Source organism: Hyperolius riggenbachi, chromosome 1 (assembly GCF_040937935.1).
Source record: "Hyperolius riggenbachi isolate aHypRig1 chromosome 1, aHypRig1.pri, whole genome shotgun sequence".
NCBI lineage: Eukaryota > Metazoa > Chordata > Amphibia > Anura > Hyperoliidae > Hyperolius > Hyperolius riggenbachi.
In genome coordinates this window covers 21,383,933-21,399,665 of record NC_090646.1, presented here as the reverse complement: position 1 = coordinate 21,399,665, position 15,733 = coordinate 21,383,933, and the positions used below count along the sequence as shown (strand labels likewise).

General features: G+C 49.2%; 1 protein-coding gene across 4 annotated transcripts in view; it reads right to left on the bottom strand.

Annotated features, from left to right (window-relative positions):
• The window catches only part of HSPA12B (heat shock protein family A (Hsp70) member 12B), an 83,767-nt gene that overhangs the window by 47,307 nt on the left and 20,727 nt on the right, over positions 1-15,733 (bottom strand). For all 4 annotated transcript variants that reach the window (XM_068266236.1, XM_068266235.1, XM_068266234.1 and 1 more), the window contains exon 3: positions 9,984-10,084. In XM_068266236.1, coding sequence (XP_068122337.1) covers positions 9,984-10,084 — 101 coding nt within the window. The remainder of the gene's footprint in view (positions 1-9,983; positions 10,085-15,733) is intronic.

Genomic DNA, 15,733 nt, shown 5'->3' with positions numbered 1-15,733 from the left:
TACAGAGCATGTAGCAGCAGTGTGTGTACAGAGCATGGAGCAGCAGCGTGTGTACAGAGCATGGAGCAGCAGCGTGTGTACAGAGCATGGAGCAGCAGCGTGTGTACAGAGCATGGAGCAGCAGGGTGTGTACAGAGCATGAAGCAGCAGTGTGTATACAAAGCATTGAGCAACAGCGTGTGTACAGAGCATGGAGCAGCAGCGTGTGTACAGAGTGTGGAGCAGCAGTGTGTGTACAGAGCATGAAGCAGCAGTGTGTGTACAGAGCATGGAGCAGCAGTGTGTGTACAGAGCATGGAGCAGCAGTGTGTGTACAGAGCATGTAGCAGCAGCGTGTATACAGGGCATGGAGCAGCAGTGTGTGTACAGAGCATGGAGCAGCAGCGTGTGTACAGAGTATGAAGCAGCAGTGTATATACAAAGCATGGAGCAACAGCATGTGTACAGAGTGTGGAGCAGCAGTGTGTGTACAGAGCATGAAGCAGCAGTGTGTGTACAGAGCATGGAGCAGCAGCGTGTGTACAGGGCATGGAGCAGCAGTGTGTGTACAGAGCATGAAGCAGCAGTGTGTGTACAGAGCATGGAGCGGCAGTGTGTGTACAGAGCATGTAGCAGCAGCGTGTATACAGGGCATGGAGCAGCACTGTGTGTACAGAGCATGGAGCAGCAGCGTGTGTACAGAGCATGGAGCAGCAGCGTGTGTACAGAGCATGGAGCGGCAGCGTGTGCACAGAGCGTGGATCAGCAGCGTGTGTACAGAGCATGGAGCAGCAGCGTGTGTACAGAGTGTGGAGCAGCAGTGTGTGTACAGAGCATGAAGCAGCAGTGTGTATACAAAGCATTGAGCAACAGCGTGTGTACAGAGCATGGAGCAGCAGCGTGTGTACAGAGTATGTAGCAGCAGGGTGTATACAAAGCATTGAGCAACAGCGTGTGTACAGAGCATGTAGCAGCAGTGTGTGTACAGAGCATGAAGCAGCAGTGTGTATACAAAGCATTGAGCAACAGCGTGTGTACAGAGCATGGAGCAGCAGGGTGTGTACAGAGCATGAAGCAGCAGTGTGTATACAAAGCATTGAGCAACAGCGTGTGTACAGAGCATGTAGCAGCAGTGTGTGTACAGAGCATGAAGCAGCAGTGTGTATACAAAGCATTGAGCAACAGCGTGTGTACAGAGCATGGAGCAGCAGGGTGTGTACAGAGCATGAAGCAGCAGTGTGTATACAAAGCATTGAGCAACAGCGTGTGTACAGAGCATGTAGCAGCAGTGTGTGTACAGAGCATGGAGCAGCAGCGTGTGTACAGAGCATGGAGCAGCAGCGTGTGTACAGAGCATGGAGCAGCAGGGTGTGTACAGAGCATGAAGCAGCAGTGTGTATACAAAGCATTGAGCAACAGCGTGTGTACAGAGCATGGAGCAGCAGCGTGTGTACAGAGTGTGGAGCAGCAGTGTGTGTACAGAGCATGAAGCAGCAGTGTGTGTACAGAGCATGGAGCAGCAGTGTGTGTACAGAGCATGGAGCAGCAGTGTGTGTACAGAGCATGTAGCAGCAGCGTGTATACAGGGCATGGAGCAGCAGTGTGTGTACAGAGCATGGAGCAGCAGCGTGTGTACAGAGTATGAAGCAGCAGTGTATATACAAAGCATGGAGCAACAGCATGTGTACAGAGTGTGGAGCAGCAGTGTGTGTACAGAGCATGAAGCAGCAGTGTGTGTACAGAGCATGGAGCAGCAGCGTGTGTACAGAGTATGGAGCAGCAGTGTGTGTACAGAGCATGTAGCAGCAGCGTGTATACAGGGCATGGAGCAGCAGTGTGTGTACAGAGCATGGAGCAGCAGCGTGTGTACAGAGTATGAAGCAGCAGTGTATATACAAAGCATGGAGCAACAGCATGTGTACAGAGTGTGGAGCAGCAGTGTGTGTACAGAGCATGAAGCAGCAGTGTGTGTACAGAGCATGGAGCAGCAGCGTGTGTACAGAGTATGGAGCAGCAGTGTGTGTACAGAGCATGTAGCAGCAGCGTGTATACAGGGCATGGAGCAGCAGTGTGTGTACAGAGCATGGAGCAGCAGCGTGTGTACAGAGTATGAAGCAGCAGTGTATATACAAAGCATGGAGCAACAGCATGTGTACAGAGTGTGGAGCAGCAGTGTGTGTACAGAGCATGAAGCAGCAGTGTATATACAAAGCATGGAGCAACAGCATGTGTACAGAGTGTGGAGCAGCAGTGTGTGTACAGAGCATGAAGCAGCAGTGTGTGTACAGAGCATGGAGCAGCAGCGTGTGTACAGAGTATGGAGCAGCAGTGTGTGTACAGAGCATGTAGCAGCAGCGTGTATACAGGGCATGGAGCAGCAGTGTGTGTACAGAGCATGGAGCAGCAGTGTGTGTACAGAGCATGGAGCGGCAGTGTGTGTACAGAGCATGTAGCAGCAGCGTGTATACAGGGCATGGAGCAGCACTGTGTGTACAGAGCATGGAGCAGCAGCGTGTGTACAGAGCATGGAGCAGCAGCGTGTGTACAGAGCATGGAGCGGCAGCGTGTGCACAGAGCGTGGATCAGCAGCGTGTGTACAGAGCATGGAGCAGCAGCGTGTGTACAGAGTGTGGAGCAGCAGTGTGTGTACAGAGCATGAAGCAGCAGTGTGTGTACAGAGCATGGAGCAGCAGTGTGTGTACAGAGCATGGAGCAGCAGTGTGTGTACAGAGCATGGAGCAGCAGTGTGTGTACAGAGCATGGAGCAGCAGTGTGTGTACAGAGCATGGAGCATCAGTGTGTGTACATAGCATGGAGCAGCAGTGTGTGTACAGCGCATGGAGCAGCAGTGTGTGTACAGAGCATGGAGCAGCAGCGTGTGTACAGAGCATGGAGCAGTAGCGTGTGTACAGAGCATGGAGCAGCAGCGTGTGTACAGAGCATGGAGCAGCAGCGTGTGTACAGAGCATAGAGCAGCAGCGTGTGCACAGAGCATGGAGCAGCAGCGTGTGCACAGAGAATGGAGCAGCAGCGTGTGTACAGAGCATGGAGCAGTAGCGTGTGTGTACAGAGCATGGAGCAGCAGAGTGTGTACAGAGCATAGAGCAGCAGCGTGTGTACACAGCATGGAGCAGCAGCATGTGTACAGAGCGTGGAGCAGCAGCGTGTGTACAGAGCGTGGAGCAGCAGTGTGTATACAGAGGATGGAGCAGCAGCGTGTGTACAGAGTATGGAGCAGCAGCATGTGTACAGAGCACGGAGCAGCATTGTGTGTACAGAGCATGGAGCAGCAGTGTGTGTACAGAGTATGAAGCAGCAGCGTGTGTACAGAGCATAGAGCAGCAGCGTGTGTACAGAGTATGGAGCAGCAGTGTGTGTACAGAGCATGTAGCAGCAGCGTGTATACAGGGCATGGAGCAGCAGTGTGTGTACAGAGCATGGAGCAGCAGAGTGTGTACAGAGCATAGAGCAGCAGCATGTGTACACAGCATGGAGCAGCAGCATGTGTACAGAGCGTGGAGCAGCAGCGTGTGTACAGAGCATGGAGCAGCAGCGTGTGTACAGAGCATGGAGCAGCAGCGTGTGTACAGAGTATGGAGCAGCAGCATGTGTACAGAGCACAGAGCAGCATTGTGTGTACAGAGCATGGAGCAGCAGTGTGTGTACAGAGTATGAAGCAGCAGCGTGTGTACAGAGCATAGAGCAGCAGCGTGTGTACAGAGTATGGAGCAGCAGTGTGTGTACAGAGCATGTAGCAGCAGCGTGTATACAGGGCATGGAGCAGCAGTGTGTGTCCAGGGCATGGAGCAGCAGTGTGTGTACAGAGCATGTAGCAGCAGCGTGTGTACAGAGCATGGAGCAGCAGCGTGTGTACAGCGCATGGAGCGGCAGTGTGTGTACAGGGCATGGAGCAGCAGTGTGTGTACAGAGCATGGAGCAGCAGTGTGTGTACAGAGCATGGAGCAGCAGTGTGTGTACAGAGAATGGAGCAGCAGTGTGTGTACAGAGCATGGAGCAGCAGCGTGTGTACAGAGCATGGAGCGGCAGCGTGTGTCCAGAGCATGGAGCAGCAGTGTGTGTACAGAGCATGGAGCAGCAGCGTGTGTACAGAGCATGTAGCAGCAGTGTGTGTACAGAGTATGGAGCAGCAGTGTGTATACAAAGCATGGAGCAGCAGTATGTGTACAGAGCATGTAGCAGCAGTGTGTGTACATTGCATGGAGCAGCAGCATGTGTACAAAGCAGGGAGCAGTAGCGTGTGTACAGAGCATGGAGCTCTGCTCCAGATATATCCCGTTGTTGGTTGGTCCGTCGGATGGGAAATTGCATTGTGCAATGTGTAGCAGGCATATACCACTACTTGTCATTATGCTTACCGCTTCCCCCATTCTCCTATCTTGCCCCCGTAGCTCACCACATGTGCATGACACAGTGACATCACACACATGCGCAGTGCGTTCCCAGCCATGGGCGCTCGCTGTAGAACGTACGCAGCCCTGCTTTCTCAGTAAGTCTGTCTGGGTGTCACCCTGGTCTCCGCACTCTCCTTCACTCCCCACATCCAAAACCTCACAAAGTCCTGCAACTTCCATCTCCGTAACATATGTAAGATTCGCCCTTTCCTGTCCTCTGCCACCACCAAACTCCTCATCCATGCCCTCATAATTTCCCACCTTGACTACTGCAATGCCCTGCTGTCTGGTCTCCCTATGACCCGAACAGCCCCACTGCAGTCCATCATGAATGTGGCAGCCAGAATTATCCACTCCTCCCATCGCTCCACCAGGGCGGCTCCCCTCCGTGAATCCCTCCACTGGCTTCCTATCCAGTCCAGAATCAGATTCAAGATACTTTGTCTGACCTACAAATCTGTCCACAAAACCTGTCCAACCTACATTTCCGATCTTACTCAGAGATACACACCTAGCCGCTCACTCCGCTCCTCCAATGAACTTCCCCTAACCGCCCCCCGCATCACCCAGTCCCATGCACGCCTCCAGGACTTCTCAAGAGCTGCTCCAACACTATGGAACTCTCTACCTCCCCCATTAGGGTTTCCCCCTCCTTCAACATCTTCAAGCAGGCCCTCAAAACTCACCTTTCTACTCTGGCCTACTCCCTCCCCCCCCCCCCCACTAGTGCTCTAAACCCTCAACTGAACTCTGGTCCCCTACCTTTCGTATCCCTACCTCTCCCTGTAGATTTTAAGCCTTTGGGCAGGGTCCTCCTCCTTTTGTCTCCTACCTGTTCACGCACCTGCATTACCGTACACTCATCCTATGCATCTGAGTGAACTCTTGAGTGAACTCTACTTGAATAATCTCCATGGTCCCATCCAGTGACTAAGCATTACCTTGTACGCATACTGTGCTGTGTGATCTCCATGCTCCATCCAGTGACTAAGCATTACCTTGTACTCATACTGTGCTGTGTGATCTCCATGCTCCCATCCAGTGACTAAGCATTACCTGGTACTCATACTGTGCTGTGTGATCTCCATGCTCCATGCAGTGACTAAGCATTACCTTGTACTCATACTGTGCTGTGTGATCTCCATGCTCCATCCAGTGACTAAGCATTACCTTGTACTCATACTGTGCTGTGTGATCTCCATGCTCCATCCAGTGACTAAGCATTACCTTGTACTCATACTGTGCTGTGTGATCTCCATGCTCCCCTCCAGTGACTAAGCATTACCTGGTACTCATACTGTGCTGTGTGATCTCCATGCTCCCATCCAGTGACTAAGCATTACCTGGTACTCATACTGTGCTGTGTGATCTCCATGCTCCATCCAGTGACTAAGCATTACCTTGTACTCATACTGTGCTGTGTGATCTCCATGCTCCATCCAGTGACTAAGCATTACCTTGTACTTATACTGTGCTGTGTGATCTCCATGCTCCATCCAGTGACTAAGCATTACCTTGTACTCATACTGTGCTGTGTGATCTCCATGCTCCATCCAGTGACTAAGCATTACCTTGTACTTATACTGTGCTGTGTGATCTGGTCTTTCTTGTATTCCTGTATTGTCATATTGCTGTATGTCACCCCTAAATATTGTCTGTAACCTAAATTAATGCCCAGCGCTGCGTAATATGTTGGCACTTTATAAATACAATAAATAAATAAAATAAGTCCCGACGCGGCCAACTGGAAGACAATCCTGGGGCGCCATGAGGAGAGCTACGGGGGGCAGACAGAAGAACAGGGGAGCGGCGAGCATGAGGACAAGTAGTAGTATATGCCTGTTCCCCCCATTTCACCCATGTTTTTGAGCTCTGGCATCCTTTTAAGGGAGCCTAAAGAGAGGAATATGGGCACTGACATATTTATTTAATTTTAAACTTGAAAAATGAAAAAATGAAAATTGCTTGACTGCAAGTAACACTTTTAAAGGTGACCACACATCAGGTGACTTTGTGGCACGCAAGAGGCATCTCCGACCGACAGTGCAACCAATTTCAGTCCAGAATTGGTCACATGTATGGATCAGACATGCTGCAGGATGTAGGGCCGCCATGCTTGATCGGGGGCGTCGTGGCTGTAACACCATAAGTGTGATATCGTCTCTCCCGGTCTTCTCGTCTTTTGTCTTTTCTCCTCCGCATCCTCTCGCCTCGCCTCTCCTCACCTCCCCTATACTCAGCCAGCACAACTCTCCCACCCGCATCATCACGCCTCGCCTCTCCTCACCTTTCCCATACTCAGCCAGCACAAGTCTCCCACCCACAGGGTTAGAAAAATAAGCCAAACTCAGGTTACGCAGGAACACATTATTCTAAGTACTTTCTTGGCTTGCAGTCAGTCTGCTGTAAAGTGATTTTATAGATAGAGTTAAGGGAAAAAAAAGAAGTAGATGTTTCTCTTTCTCTAAAGCCCGAGGAGTACAGAGGGAAATAAAACTCTACATTGGTGGGATTGATTCCCGAGTCCTGCAGGGCAACATGCTATGTATGAGGGTATAAGGCCGAGTTCTCACCATTCTAGACTGGTACAGTACCGGTAATGTAGGCAGGGCCGGATTTCCCATAAGGCAATGTAGGCACGAGCCTACAGGCACCTGATGATGGAAATGTGGCCACTCCCCTCCCCAGTGCCTCCCTCCCTCCTTCCCTATGCAGAGCCCTAAGCAGAGTGTAAATGAGAGAATACTCACCCAGGTCTCGCCATTCCACTGACCAAATCTCCCTTCAGTCGGGGGCACCTCTAGCTTCCTAAGGCCCGGTTCACATTAGCTTTTTTTTGCGGATCGGAACTGGAACGTATACTGTACAAATGGAACGTATATGAACGTATATGAATGGATCCAATGTTAACTTATAGATCGATTCACATGCGTCCATTGGTACGGATACGTTATGTATGTTCTGGTGCCTGAACCTAAAAATTGCTGCAGGCCCTAATTTTCCAGACCATTCTGCCCAGCGGAATGGATCCGGACAAAAAATGCAGCAGCACTGGGGGCAATGTGAAACGGAACGTTTCATCACACTAGTGAAGACACGGACCGTTCCACGGCGGATGGGGGGCATGTGCCGACACGAATCTAGCGACGGGAGGGTGAAGGAGGGTGCATCAGCCGGGCGGGTCAGCTAGGGAGGGTTTATACATACCTAATCTTCCATAGTAGCCGCCGGTAGAGGCTTCCGTCTTCTTCCGTGTCATGTGACTACATGTCATGTGGTGACGTGCTACAGAAGATTAGGTATGTATATGCTGAGTGAAAATGGATCCGATTAATCGTTGATCAGATCCGTTTTCACTATGTGAACCGGGCCACGGACTGAGCCATCCGGATCCGGTGAAGCGGAGACCAGATCCGCTCACCGGATCCTTTTGGCTCTAAAACGCAATGTAAACCGGGCCAAGGAATCATGCGGTATTTCATGTGGAATTTGCTGGATTATTGCAGTGCAGGGAAAATAGAAGAAAGATGTGATACAGACAGCATAGATTATTATACTCACAGGTAAAGAGCAAGTCCAAGCTGCACAAAATGAACATAACATTTGTATCAGCTCAAAACTATTAGTAACTTATTACCGTATATACTCGCAAATAAGCCAACCCGTTTATAAGTCGAGGTACCCACTTTTCCTTCAGAAACCAGGGCAAAGTGATTGACTCGGGTATAAGCCCCCTCCACAATATATCCCCCTCCACAGTAGCCAGATGTGCCCTTAGGACAAGTCAGGCCCCCTCCCCAGATGTGCCCCAAGGATGATACAGCTGTGCCTCAAGACACCACTAAATGGCGTCATAGATATAAGACATAGCAATTGCCACACAGGACAATGCTGTTTCCAAGTTCTGCTACACAACCAAGGGACACAGGTAGTCTTGAGCAGCACACTCTGCACACCATGTTGCAGGGGATGGGGGAGGCACGGACAGAGCAGGGAGCCAGCTGGCAAGAGCAGGATCACTAGTGCACGATCCTTACACTCCTCTCCCAGTAACAAAATCTGCTCCACCATCCCTTCTGCTCCATTTACTCGCATATAGGCCAAGGGGGGTAACTTTTCAGCACATTTTTTGTGCTGAAAAATTAGGCTTATATGCGAGTATATAAGGTAACTATTATTAATTACTACATAATAATATTGTGAATTTAGGGAAATAGGTTTTTTATTACTTTTCTTATTTCCCTGAATAGTGTAATCAGTTTTTCCCTTTTCTCTGCTCTGTTTCCTCTTTATATAACCTTCCGAATGGTTGATTGTTACGAACAGCTCCAGGCTGGAGACACCGAACTTCCAGCCTGGTTTTACTCCTAACTCCATAAACCACTGAACACAGGTCTGCTTCTCTACACTGTTAGCAGTGCTCTCTTCCGCCATGGGAGGCCCTCTTGTGCACTTGCGCATGTGCAGTTTTGGAGCCGCTAGAGCGCCCCTGAAGACCTCCAAAGCCTCCTGCAGCGGTTGTCACATGACAGTTGCTGCTTCAGGTAGCTCCTCCTGCTGAACAGGAAGTGAGGGGGGCGTGGCGAGCATCCTCCTATAGAGGAGAATCGGGGTGGGATGGGGGCGTGTTGAAGAACGGGATAGGGGCATGCTTACATAGCAAGGCTGAACCATGATTTGCATTTGGTTGGTGACTCATAAATGTCGATATTTGCAATCTATTTGAAGCACTTAATCTTGTGTTATCCCATCAGTGTTTGTGTGTCTGGCTGGGAAGGTGGAATGAGGGAACGGGAAAAATATACACCTGAAATCTTTTCACTAGACAGGTGATGTAGCATCTTTTTCAGCCCCGCTTGTCTTGCGTAACTACAAATCATGCCCCCTACTTTGTTGGGGCCCCTGTAAGGTTCACACCCCTTTCCCTTGCCTCCCATTGGCGACCCTCACAGCCTGTGGCGAGCGCTGTAATACTTGTAATTACAGCACAGGAGATTTGGGCGCAGCCGGCACCACCATAGCGGCACACACTGAGTAACTTCGGCGCCATCAGAAGATGGAGCTGAAGTTACTTTTACATCCTGTAATTTGGCCGCCAGCAATCGCTGGAAGCCGGATTACTTCATCCCCCACCATCCACGTGGACCTGGAGGGGGAATAGTAATTATCGCCGCTGGGACTTGTGAAGCAGCAGGATCAGCCATATACCGGCTGTATCCTGCGCCCAAGTCTCCTGGCGATGACTTCATACATATCCGCCTGGGGGCCATCTCACAAGGGACATAAGACAAGTGTGGCCATCAGGATCTTCATACTCATAACAAGTGTAGCCACAACACTACCTGATCCGGAGTATCAGAGGGTGGGAAGGTTAGTGCTCCCCTATAGTTACGCCCCTACTTCCCCACTCCCCAAACAAATGCAGACCCCTCCCTCTCCCTCCTTCCGGCCACTCTGAGGCTGGTAACTCTGATTGCTGCTGGAAACGTTTTACATAAGTTGAGGAATAGATTTCTGTAACGCAGGAAATAGCGGCGCTCAGCTGATCAGGAGTTCCCCTCTGTAAGCAGGCAGGGGGTGTCGGTCACTTACCGGAGACTGTGACGGGGTGAGTGGGGCGATGTTGAAGCTGTCATTGTGGAGGCTCGGGGAATGCGGGGGTGATGGGGTGCAGGAACGGTCCAGGTTGGACGCTACAAGAGAAAGAGATCCGACAGCGATCAGTCAGGTCAAGATTCACAGCTACAGACAGTCCCCGACTTACAAACAGCTCGAATTACAACCATTCAGAGATACAGACAAAGCTTGCTCCATGTACAAAATATACAATACTGATTTTTTAAATAACATTTTTCTTGTTAAATGTTACAGTATTGTATAAAGTACAGTACAGTATTTTATAAATAATAATAATACACAAATGTCATAAGTAGTTTAAAGGATACCCGAACTGACATGTGACATGATGAGGTAGACATGGATATGTACAGTGTGTATGTACACTGATAAGAAATTCCAACTATAACACTTTCCTAGCAGAAAATGGCTTCTGACAGCAGGAAAGAGATAAAAAGGGGAATGTCTTATCAGTGAGGGTCACACTGTAGTCACTTCCTGTCTGAGTCAGGACTGAGTCAGCCACTTACATACCTGATATTTAACTCTTTCAGACAAAGAAAGAAAACAAGGAACACAGCCTAGTTATTAGTGTGCTAGGCACTGTACATACCCATGTCTATCTCATCATGTCACATGTCACTTCCGGTATCCTTTAAAACACTTCAAAATAAACCCTGAAGCGTTTAAAAAACAAAACAGATACTCGCCTAAGGACAGGGAGGCTCTGGGTGCTACAGAGCATTCCTGCTCCTCTCACGGTCCCGTGTTCCAGAGCTGACTCCCCCGTTAGCTGCTCTCTTCCGCCACGGGAGGCTCTATTGTGCACTTGCGCATGTGCAGTTTTGGAGCCAGTAGAGTGCCCCTGAAGTCTTCCAAAGCCTCCTGCAGCAGATGTGAATGGAGGAGCCAGCGGTGGAGTGCGGGGACCGGGAGAGGAACAGGAAGGCTCTATAGGACCCAGAGCCTCCCCTCTCCTTAGGTGAGTATACGTTTTTTTTTTTTTACTTTAAAAACCCTTCAGATTTGCTCTAAAAGCACATTCCAAAAAAAAACAAGTTTATACAAAATATTCAAAACCCCAAGTTGTCTGAGAGTAAATTATTTATCCTGGTTTCATCATGAATGACACATGACTCAACTTACACACAAATTCAACTTACAAACTATCCCCTGGACCCCTGGAACAGGACCTGTGTGTAAGTAGGGGATTTAGTAAGATTGTACAACCAAGATTGTATCATTAGTGGGCACCTGTGGGCTAAATCTTACAAAGCACAATCCCTGCAAGTATAACTTCACTTCTATTGATTAACAAAGCAGTCTATCCCCTTCATCTCTATGCCGTGCAAGGACTAAGCATAAATGTAATCTTCAATTGCTTACCTTGTTTGTATTTTTATTTTTTGTGGGGGGGCGGGGCATATTTATGTGCCAGCAATTCCACAGTGTTCCTATTGCCTGGTATACACCATGGAATATACTGACAGAAACGCAGAATGGATAATTTCCTACTGGTCTAATTTGATCTTTGATCGTTTTTCTGATCAATTTTGTATATGGGCTTGATTCACAAACGAGTGCTGTTAGCACGGCCGTTTTCCCGCGAATTTTCTCACGCAATTAACAGTTTTCACGCGCAAACGCGAATTTTCACGCGCAAATGCGGATTTTTGGGCGAAAACGATAACTATTTCGCACGAAAATTAGCGTTTGCGCACGAAAACTGTTAATTGCGCACGAATATTCACGATTGCGCGCAAACACGACTCGCGCAGAAACGGCCATGCTAACAGTTAGCACTCTTTTGTGAATCAAGCCCTATAAGTGATTGGAAAATTGATCAGAAAAATGATCAGAAATCAGATTGGACCTGTTGGAAATGATCTATTCGATGTGTCTATCTGACGGGAAATTGCATGGTGTGTAACAGGTGTAAAAAGTGTGCTGACAATCAATAGATTACTGATTGGTGTTGAGAATGAGTAAATAGGGGTTCCTTTGGAAGATGAGAATTTCTAGGCAATCTGTACTCCAAAGAAATGACAGATTTCCCACTTGCATAAAAGGGTAACTTGAGTTTACATTCAGTTCTGGGAAGTTACCCCGCTGACCGCAAACTGAAATGGAGAGATATTATGTTACCAACGATAAATGATAAAACCACTGATAGACAGTTACAGCAATTGTTTTCTTGAGAATTGTTTCACCCTTTGCCTGGTGGTTATCCTCCTTCAGCCACTAGAGGGCGCACTGCACACAACAAGTGTGTATGCGGTAGCAGGAAAAAAGGGCGCAGGACAAGGGTGGACGAAAAGGGCGCCACCATAGACTTTAATGCAGTTATCTATAATACGGCGAAAAAAGCAGAAAAAAGGGCGCCGCAGTAAATATCGTTAACAACATTAAAACATTAAAATTTTTGAAGTAGATATCGTTTTTAGAAGCTCGCAACGTTATCTTTTTTGTCATATCATTTTGTTTATATGTACAGATTTTACGTTATCAAAGATATTATCGTTTCTACGTGTAAAAGGGCGTTTCTGCAGAGGGAGTAGTTAGGGTTAGGCAACACCAGGGGGAGTGGTTAGGGTTAGGCACCACCCTGCGTCGGTTAGTTTTAGGCAACACCAGGGGGAGTGGTTAGGGTTAGGCACCACCCTGCGACGGTTATTTGGGGTACCAATAATAAATGTATTTGTTTAATTCAGACAGTGTTTTGAGTCTGCTTTCCGGAGGTAAGTCCACCACTGCCTCCCAGCAAATTTTAAAATTTGTATTACCTTTTATCCTGCTGGCGCCTCTGTTCTCTTACGATAATATTTTCGGTATTATTTCCCGTCTGTTTTAACAACAGTATTTATCATTAAAGTTTGACAACAATATCTATCGTTATCACATTTTATTATCCACCGGCGCCATTTTGTTATCATGCCAAGCCCTTTTTCATTCACGAGTGTATGCTGCACCAATACTATACAGCTCTTCTCATTAGGTCAGATGCTAGGGGAACCTGCTTGGCCATAATTTGCAGACCTAGCGTCTGTCCTCCCCCTGGGAGCCCTTACCGCTCCACCCCAGGGCTGTGCCTGTTGCTATAGCAATGAGTGGAGGCTGAGTGTTGGACCACTTTAGACCATGACCCTCCTTCCCAGGCTATGTCTGTTGCTGTGGCAATGACTGGAGGGTGAGTGTTGGACCGCCTCAGACCATGACACCCCCCCGGCTACATCTGTTGCTATAGCAATGAGTGGAGGCTGAGTGTTGGACCACCTCAGGCCCTGACCCCCCCTGCAGGCTACGTCTGTTGCTGTGGCAATGAGTGGAGGGTAAGTGTTGGACCACCTCAGGCCCTGACCCCCCCCTCCAGGCTGCGTCTATTGCTGTGGCAATGAGTGGAGGGTAAGTGATGGACCACCTCAGGCCCTGACCCCCCCCCCCCTGCAGGCTACGTCTGTTGCTGTGGCAATGAGTGGAGGGTAAGGAGGGTAAGTGTTGGATCACCTCAGGCCCTGATCCCCCCCCCCCCCTCCCGGCTGCGTCTGTTGCTGTAGCAATGAGTGGAGGCTGAATGTTGGACCACCTCAGACAATGACCCCCCCCCCCAGGCTACGTCTGTTGCTGTGGCAATGAGTGGAGGGTAAGTGTTGGACCACCTCAGGCCCTGAACCCCCTCCCCCCAGGCTGCGTCTGTTACTGTAGTGATGAATGGAGGCTGAATGTTGGACTACCTCAGACCATGACCACCCCCTTCCCCCCCCTTTCCCCAGGCTACGTGTGTTGGACCGCCTCAGGTCCTGACCCCCCCAGGCTACGTCTGTTGCTGCGTCTGTCTTAGCGTTCTGCTTTTGCCACACAATGTCTCGGTGTAACGTGGAGCAGCTTTTGCACGCCGAGCCGTGATTTCATCCGCAGCCCCCCTGAGAGTTCAGAAATTTGGCGTTGATGAGAAGCACATGTGCGGGAAGAGCGGATCCTGCCATGGAAGCCAGCGAGGGAACTTCTGGAACTTTCTCCCTGGATTCAGCAGGATACGCCGGCCTCTGCTCCCTTCTCACAGACTGCTGTGTGACCACCCTGAGGGTGCCCCCCGATATCTGTCATCATAGCGGCCCCCTCACACACAGCCCCCTCCTCCGCTGCACACGCTAAATGCCTCCCATATGGGGTGAACCGCCGCCAGCCTCCCGCAAGAGGCCAGAAACAAGGCCTCTCTCTGGCGGAGGTTGAAAGCCCGGCTTTTATTTACATTTACGCTGGGGGGGGGGGGATTCATCTCAAGTTCAAAGTCGAATTTAAATTACGGAAAAAAATTAACATTTGTCTCAATGTCTTTTTACGAGCAAAGTCACTAAACCACATCAGTTACAATCAAGAGCGCACGTCAGAATACACACATGCACTGCCCGGTACAGATGCACACTGTACTGCCTGTTGTGGCTGCTATTATGTGACGGTTAAGGTGACAGTTTCCAGAATGAGTGCTGTACAGACACACTGCTGGACTACAGCCGGGCAGTAGGGATGGTCGGAAAATTTCCACAGTAATCGGTATTCTGTCGAAATACCGCACAACGGCAACTCGGAAATGTTAGCCCAATCACAGAGCTTAGAAGTATTGGACCAACCAAAAGCTGCAGAATTTTTCTGTGTAACTCTGAATACCGGGGAAATTTCAGACTAATCACCAGACTCGGAAAAACTCGGTAGTATCCAAGTCATGTGATTGGTCTGAAATGTCCACGGTATTTTGATCTCTGAGCTTAAATTCCACATTCTCTGGTCCAATACCGAGTATATCCGAATTCCGAGTGCTGTGATTACCCTAAAGTGGACATTTTAGGCCAACCACACGACTTGAAAATACTCGGTGGTATTGGACCAATCAGAGAATGCGATTTTCTTCAGAAATCGGAATACCATGAAAATTTTAAACCTATCACAAGATTCAGATGCTACTGAGTTTTCTGGGAAGTCGGTAATCGGAAATTCCGATCTCCCTGGAAATCCACGGAATCGGTAATCTGCATTTTGCGGTAAAAGGAATTGCCGCAGAATCGGAAACCAGCATTTGTGCCCTGCCCTATGTGTACAGCACAAGCTGTTACTCTGTGTCCGTGTTGATAGTAAACTAGCTGCAGCGTGTACAGCACAAGCTGTTACTGTGTCCGTGCTGATAGTAAACTAGCTGCAGCGTGTACAGCATAAGCTGTTACTCTGTGTCCGTGCTGATAGTAAACTAGCTGCAGCGTGTAGAGCATAAGCTGTTACTCTGTGTCCGTGCTGATAGTAAACCAGCTGCAGCGTGTACAGCATAAGCTGTTACTCGTTACTCTGTGACTGCCCTGACAGAAAACTAGCTGCAGCGTGTACAGCATAAGCTGTTACTCTTTACTCTGTGACTGCCCTGACAGTAAACTAGCTGTATCGTGTACAGCATAAGCTGTTACTCATTACTCTGTGACTGCCCTGACAGTAAACTAGCTGCAGCGTGTACATCATGAGCTGTTACTTTGTGACTGCCCTGACAGTAAACTTGCTGCAGCGTGTACATCATGAGCTGTTACTCTGTGACTGCCCTGACAGTAAACTAGCTGCAGCGTGTACAGCATGAGCTGTTACTTTGTGACTGCCCTGACAGTAAACTAGCTGCAGCGTGTACAACATAAGCTGTTACTCGTTACTCTGTGACTGCCCTGACAGTAAACTAGCTGCAGCGTGTACAG